Here is a 7,864-nt window from a genome sequence, read left to right as displayed (position 1 = left end):
ATTTTATCAATTTAAAACATAAAAAGAAATAAACGTTTTTAATTTTATGTTTAAAAATGATAAATTAAAGAAAAAAGTAACAATTTTATTTTCATATTAACACTAAAAGTTAAAGGTTCAAATTCCATGATTCACCTCTATCTTAAGAAAGGACATATATAGACACCTAAAAGTTATAGCAGTAGTGGTTGATTGTCTATTCCTCTAAGTACAACAAAGACAAAAAAACAAAAAAAATTTAAAAAAACAATTAAACATTTTTTATTTAATAAAATAAAAAATATAGTTTTATTTTCATAGTAAAAAATTAAATAAACATTTTTATTTTCATGCCTTATTCATTACGAAGATGAAAAATTTATTCACATGGTTCTTTTGTATTTTAACATTTAAAAATTAATTATTTTACTTCTTATAAAGAGCGAGTAAATTTATATATATATAAATTTAAAAAAATATATATATTAATTTAAAAAATATTAAAGTTATTAATTTATACGAACCACATATTATACCATGTTTTAAACTGTGCTCAACTTCAATGACAAAATATTATGACACTTCAAGGAAATAGCTTATCATACTTCACCATAAAAGATGTAAAGTGTATACTTCTGAACGGAAAATCAAAACCTTTGATAAAGCCAGGCAAGTTTGAAATATACTTAGAATGGTAATTGTAACATGATGTTCAATCAGTTTCTTGACATGTGACCCAAAAGAAAAGAAAAGCCCTCTATTATTTACATGTTTTTCCCTGGATTGGAGTAATGTTGCTCAAGGAATTCCAAAAGATGTTTGTTGTACTCGCATGGTCTTTCCAAATGTACCAAATGACCAGCCTGATCGATGCTTGCAAATTGTGTATTGTCACCCAATTGCCTATAAAAATAAATATTGAATAAAATCATTAGAAAAAATTATTAAAATGATTCTAGTAAAACTATTTAAAATGAAATAAATGGTATAAAATGAATATTTAAAAAAATTTGAGAAAACTTACTCTCTCATCCTTTGGGCCACTTCAATGTTGAAAACCTCATCATTATTACCCCATAAGAGCAGAATTTTCTGACAAGCACATACATAGTCAACATATATATACAATGTTAGATTTGATTGTTGGAATATAAATGTGGAATATGAGTCTGATAAAAAAGAAAAATGAATATTAAATAGTTTTTTTAAGAGTATTTAATTAATATATATATATATATATATATATATATATATATTTCAAGTAGAATGTATTGATACGATTTTTTCTAAAATTATTAATTTAAATTGTTTAAAATGTGTTTTTAGTGTAAACATGAATTCAGCATTCTCAAAATTCGTGGGATTTTTCATTTCTATAGATTACATTCTAACTCAGATTTCAATCAAAATTATCCAAAAAGAAATAAAATGTCTAACAATTAGATTACCAAGTTTTTTTTTAAGCATAGTGACATTCTTTTAATTTATGTTATAAATTTTTTGAAGTAAAATAGTGATTATCTAATTTAATTATGGGATATTTTTTTTAACGGTTATTTATAATTCAATCACACTTTGGGAGTGTTTAAATAATTTATTTTTATGGTGAAAATGGAATTAGCAACATCAAGAACTTATGAGACACCCAACATTATGAAATTGTCAAACTATAATCTATATTTCCAAAAATTTCCACCTAATTTACTCAAAATCATGTGGAATTACCTCCTTAAATTACTCTATTATCTATTTTTTTGACTGATATTTATTATTATCTTTTTACTAAAATTGTAATAAATCTCTATTATTAATATTTTATTTTTATTGTATAGTTTAATTACTAAAATTAATTTTGTTATAATAAAAGTAGTAGCAATTATTTAAACTAATTAAATTGAGATTTATAAAATAATAAATATTCAAATAATAATGATTGTCTCAGTTAACTCAATTGAAAATTTGTTGAAGTAATTAGTATCTTCTATTAATTAACATTGTGACTAATTTTCTCTCTTAACTACATAATACTACAATTAAATATAATATTGTGACTAATTTTTCTTATTAATTACATAATACTACTAGATTTGCCTGTATCTAAGTGATCAATTTCTTCTATTAACCTGTATCTAAGTGACCAATTTCTTCTATTAACTGCATAATCTTTGTTTAAGTAAGAAATATATTTTTCTCAATATTATTATTATAATTGCAACTATCTTTTAATTTTGACATTATTATTATAATTACAACTATCTTTTTTGATTTTGACATTAAAATTATTCTTTTGTTTAGTTGGCCAATTTTTTGATATTATTATTATAATTACAACTATCTTTTTTGATTTTGACATTAAAATTATTCTTTTGTTTAGGTGGCCAATTTTTTGATATTATTATTATAATTACAACTATCTTTTTTGATTTTGATATTAAAATTATTCTTTTGTTTAGGTGGCCAATATCTTTTACTCAATATTATTGTAATGATGTTATTCTATTACTCAATATTATTGTAATGATGTTATTCTATTGTTATAATTGCAATTATGCTATGCTTTGATTTTAATAATTGAAACCTAATATCTTTTAGATAATATTATAATATATTACAACTATTATTTGATTTTCACATTAAAATTATTCTTTTGTTTAGATAAATAATATTTTCATTATTACTTTATATGTGATATTATTATACAACTATTTATATTATAATGCATGAAGTGATATATTTAACTATACCTTTAAAAAAAATGTGATGTATTTGACTATAACATGTGACTTGACTTGATTTTATATTCAAAGTCAACTATTAACTTTGCCCTTTACTAACCCCAAATCCCTAATGTATAATGTATACTTGAAGGGTAGAATATAGTCTGGGATTGCCATGTGGTGCTTTAACCGCTATTTAGACTAGCTACAGTTAACATTCTTTTGTTCTTTCGTTCAGGTGCAGATGATTACTATGAAATATGAGGCTGTAATGGCCCTAACTTAGATCTATTGTAATTACACCTATTATTCCATTGTAGTGATAGGAGAGTGGTTTTGATTAATGGTTTTGTGTCCAATTGGATATTCACAGCTAATATACTATTGTGCGTTTCTTGTAGTGACTCTTATCTGTTTAGACTAGCTACTCAAATGATTATTTGTCTTGGTGGCTACCAAGAATTAGCAAATACTGTTGTAATAATGCCTTAGGGAGAGTACTGTAATTTCTGATTACAACTACTAGTGGTTGACCGGGATAAATAAATTTTGATCTTACAGCAGGTTGTGATATCAACCATCCAGACACGCAATGATACTTCCAGTTGGAACTTGCCCATGGAAATGACAATGGTTTTCAGAGTACTTGGAGCTTTGCAGAAAATTAAAAACAAACAATCCATATATTAAATCTGTCATGGTTCTTGATCACCTGACTAAGGCTTGGAACTTGGGCTTCTTTGTTACTTTCAACCAAAGCTGTTAATAGCTCCCCTCTCTCCTCCCTGTTGTTGAACATAACCTGCAACCATTTCTTTTCAATTTGATCACAAACTGTAAAACATGGATGGAATATCAGTCTATTTATAAATCCAGGTATTTGTAGTTTATGGCAATTATAAATCTATATATTTGTAGTTTAGCAATTATTTCATATCTTTTTGTACCTCTAGAAAGTCATTGTAAAGGAAATCTGGGAACCATATTTTCTTGTAACATGCCACAGAAAACAATGCCTTGAGCCCTCTAACTGATGTGGGAAGCAGCAGCTCAGCTGAAGAAGAGAACCCAAGTCTGTTGAGTGAAGCCTGGCTAATAGAATCAGTCATGGCAATCACGGACCCACTGATGACCAGACAATTCACAAGCTCTGGATAAAATTCTGCCATCTTAAATGCCACCATTCCTCCATAGCTAAACCCCACCATGGCACAACTATCTACCCCGAGTTTACTCAGCATTTTCATCAGGCACTCTGCCTGAAAGTTCTCAGACCTTTCCGTCCTCACAGTGGTAGACTTCCCAAAAAATAACATGTCAGGAACATATACAGCATAATGCTTACTAAGTGCTCCAACCTGAAATTGCCATGTCACACCTCCCTCTGCAGCAAAGCCATGGATCAAAACCAATGGTGGCTTTGTAATTTTTGTGGGCACCCAACAATGAATTGTTGTTCCTTCTTCAATCTCAATCAACTTGGACTCCACTCCTGCCCATTTCAAAACTCTGGTCAGCAGTGGCTTCTGTATCTCCACAAGATTAATCCCACAGATTGGCATTTTGTGTATCTTCAAAACAAAACAAACAAAACAAGAAAAGTTAAAGCTCTGTTTTGTGTATATACTTTAAAAAAACTCAAAGCTATGCTATATGTGTATATACTTCAATGGAATTCAATGCTTTGCTATGTGTATATACCCAACAATAGAACTGATTGATAAAAATCAATGTCATTATCACAATACAAAGATGATAAAATCACTAGTATGATTATCTCAATACAAAGAATTTACCAAGATCAGCTTCTCAACACAAATTCAATCTGATAAACTGAGATGGGCCTCTCAACACAAATTCAATCTGATAAGAACAATAAGTATGAAGATGGTAACAAGGATAAAATATCTTTCTGCTGCTTCGTCTTTACAGCAGTCGTCACACATTCCTAGGCAAAAAATTGCTCTGAGTGCATTACAGTTGCAGTAGCCAGGCAGACGACTGCAAAATAAATGCCTCACGTCCATGGACTTGAAATTAAGAAAACTATATATTAGTATATAATTAATTTTATTAAATGATTGGGCAGATCGAGAATTCATCCATCTACTTTGATTCGACATCTGGTTTTGGGTTGGGTGAACGATAATGGTAACGTGCCGTGTGTGCCACATCAAATATAATTTTCCATCCTTGATGTTGAACCCTCGAAATTAAAATTTCCCTTATTGTGAGTGACCTTTTCTGTTATGTTTTGCTTCTTGTGCAAAGAGATTCCTTGGACTTTTCAACTACCATGAACAACCACTTCACATAAACCAATAATGTGGAGTTGAAATTGCAGGGAAGTTGGACAACAACTCTCAACTTTTTCTCCATTTGTTTGTTTGAAATGTTTGGGTTTTAGGAGAATCGAGTTTACAGATGAAAGTGGACAAGAACTTGGAATTTCCTTGTATGACATGATTGACATGTGAGTGGAGTATTAGGTGGTTACATAAACTTATCCCACTTAATTCCAAAGCTTTTGCATCAATCTTGTCGAACAGGGCATTCAAGGAGGTATTTTTCTTAAAAAAAAATTGGTGAGTTAGTGAAGAGACAAGAACTTGGAATTTCCTTGCATGACATGTTTGACATGTGAGTGGAGTATTAGGTGGTTACATAACCTTATCCCACTTAATTCCAAAGCTTTGCATCAATCTTGTCGAACAGGGCATTCAAGGAGGTATTTTTCTTTAAAAAAATTTGGTGAGTTAGTGAAGCGATGTAACTTGTTCATGAGCATGGAATGTGAAAACTCTGAAATATGGATAAGAAGTCTTGGATTTCTAAATTACTTGTGAGAATGGAAATCTTCTTAACAATCTTCTTAACTAACTTGTTCATGAGCATGGAATGTGAAAACTCTGAAGTATGGATATGAAGTCTTGGATGTCTAAAACTACTTGTGAGAATGGAAATCTTCTTAACTAAAACATGATATGATGTGTTTAAGAAAAGTGATTTTTGTGAGAATGGAAATTTTCTTAACTAAAACATGATACGAAGTGTTTAAGAAAAGTGATTTTTTTGTTTTACAAAAATAATTATAATTTATATTTTGAGAGTGGAGATTTTTATAAGTGATTATATTGTGAGAGGATTTTTGGAAAAATTGTGTAGAAGTTTACTTTGTCCAAAGTTTCGGGTGGATTAGAAAGCAAACAAATTATGAGAGTGAATTTTAATCCAACCTTAAATAGAAATTAGTAAAGTATAAGAGTAACGTTCAAGAAATTTTTAATTAATAAAATAAATAGTAGAAAAATCAAAAGAATATTAAATTCTTAAATAGATTATTGAATCGTAAAAAAGATTATTAAAAATAATTGAATAAACTAGTCAAAATTAATAATAAAGGGAGAGGATGGAGATGAAAGAAAAGAGATTATATATATATATATATATATATATATATATATATATATATAGATTTAAAATTTTAAAATGTATTAAATGAGTTAATCAAACATGATTTATCCTTCTGGATTTATAATTATTGATAAATGAGTTAATTGTAGGGAAATATTAAAAAAGAAAGAGAGATGATAAGAATAATGAAACCAGGAGGGAGGAGGGAAAATTAAAAGGTAAAGAGGGGGGAGAGGGTAGAGGAAGATTATAGAGTGAGTTGATGGATAATCTGTTTCCAAGGGTGGCTAAGTTTATAATCATCCCACAGTATTATGTTCATTATGTTGACGTTTTGAACCCCAAAGGGGGTCCATCATTAGGACCAAAAATGATAGAATATGAATGATAATTTTGAGAGAAGAATCTTCCGACCAGAGTATATATAAACCTAGATATTGAATTTTTTTTATAGAATCCGACCCCTACATATATGAATTCTTTAATTTAAATATAATTATTTTATTTATTTTAGTTTTAATTATTCTAATTATTTTGATTTTAATTATATGTTAAATAAATTAATTATTAATCCCTAATAAATACAAGTGATTAAAACCAATGAGATATTAATTGTAATAAGTTTATTTATATAATGTAATATGATTAGTTTCTAGCCCCAAGGGATAGCTCAAATGGTCGAGTTCCCGTTGCTAAGCACTTTCCGAGTTGGGAGGTCACGGGGTCAAATCTCCTCGACGCCCTCGGGGTTAGGCCTGATATGGCCGACCGGCAGATCCCTTCGGGTGGAACTGCCCCGCTTCTCTACGTGGACGTAGCGGCCACTCATTGAGTGCCCGTGAACCACATTTAAAAAAAAATATGATTAGTTTCTAATTTTATTTATAATAAGTTTTTAATTAGTATATATTTTTTTAGTATATATTTTTCTTCCTTTCATTTTTATTTTTACTTTTTCTTTTAATATTATTTTCATAATTAGTTTAATTTTAATTTATTTTAATTAAAATCAATTTTTATTATTAGTTAAAATCAATTTTTTATTTATTACTAATTTAATTAATTAATTAAATAATCAATCAACTAAGCTATAAACCTTAAGTATCTAATTAATAAAGATGTAAAATTATACTAACGTGATGAGATATTTTATTCCTATTTATTCTATTGATTTATAAATTAGTTTTATTGCTTAATTAATTTTATTATTTTTATTTAACCTAAGTATCTAAGAAGTAAATTATTTAATTAATATAATTAATTAATTTATAATTTTTTTATTTTAATAATTTAATAATTTTTCTTTTTCAAATGTTAATTTAATTTAATTTTTTTAATATATTTTAGTTAATTAAACCCTAAGTATCTAATTAATAAGGAAGCAAATTATTTAATTGATTCAATTAATTAATTAATTAATTAATTAATTAATTAATTTAATCAATTTATAATTTTTGTTTCAATAATTTATTATTTCTATTTCTATTTTTTCTTCCAAATGTTAATTTTATTTTTAATTAATTAAACCTAAAGTATCTAATTGATAAATAAGTAAATTTGGTAACCCAGTATGGTTGTTATCCGCAATATGCTCCTTAAGATGGGTTGTGATTAGCCGGCCCGTTTGGCCAATGTAAGACTTTCTGCATGAACAAGGAATTTGGTAGACACCTGATCCTTGCAGGGGATCAGACTTATCTTTCACTAACCAGAATAACTATCTGAGGGTTTTATGGGGTTTGAAAGCAATCTTA

The 7,864-nt window shown here is 27.8% G+C and overlaps 1 protein-coding gene across 2 annotated transcripts; it reads right to left on the bottom strand.

Moving 5' to 3' along the window:
• Positions 1 to 626: 626 nt before the first annotated feature.
• LOC149244893 (uncharacterized) lies at positions 627 to 4,715 on the bottom strand. Of its 2 annotated transcripts, XM_089455518.1 has the most exons (5): positions 4,493 to 4,715; positions 3,644 to 4,267; positions 3,409 to 3,498; positions 1,004 to 1,071; positions 627 to 882 (listed from the first exon to the last, which is right to left on the bottom strand). In XM_089455518.1, the coding sequence occupies exons 2-5, from the start codon at positions 4,256 to 4,258 to the stop codon at positions 744 to 746; spliced, it is 912 nt and encodes a 303-aa protein (XP_089311644.1). In that variant the 5' UTR covers positions 4,259 to 4,267; positions 4,493 to 4,715; the 3' UTR covers positions 627 to 743. The 2 variants fall into 2 exon arrangements, with proteins under 2 accessions (XP_089311644.1, XP_089311645.1); XM_089455519.1 differs by lacking the exon at positions 627 to 882 and having other exon boundaries at positions 1,000 to 1,071.
• Positions 4,716 to 7,864: the final 3,149 nt, after the last annotated feature.

This window comes from Pinus tabuliformis, chromosome 7 (assembly GCF_031772625.1).
Source record: "Pinus tabuliformis cultivar Carrire ecotype Pingquan chromosome 7, CPIR1, whole genome shotgun sequence".
Lineage (NCBI taxonomy): Eukaryota > Viridiplantae > Streptophyta > Pinopsida > Pinales > Pinaceae > Pinus > Pinus tabuliformis.
Note: the sequence above shows the minus strand (reverse complement) of the source record. Positions and strands in the feature narration are given on the sequence as shown.

Coding starts and splice junctions, on each gene's coding strand:
- LOC149244893 (XM_089455518.1), bottom strand. CDS start 4,258: ATGCCAATCTGTGGGATTAATCTTGTGGAGATACAGAAGCCACTGCTG. Junction 3,499..3,643: donor TTTACAATGACTTTCTAGAG/GTACAAAAAGAT, acceptor AAATGGTTGCAG/GTTATGTTCAACAACAGGGA. Junction 1,072..3,408: donor AAGTTCCAAGCCTTAGTCAG/GTGATCAAGAAC, acceptor TGTGCTTGTCAG/AAAATTCTGCTCTTATGGGG.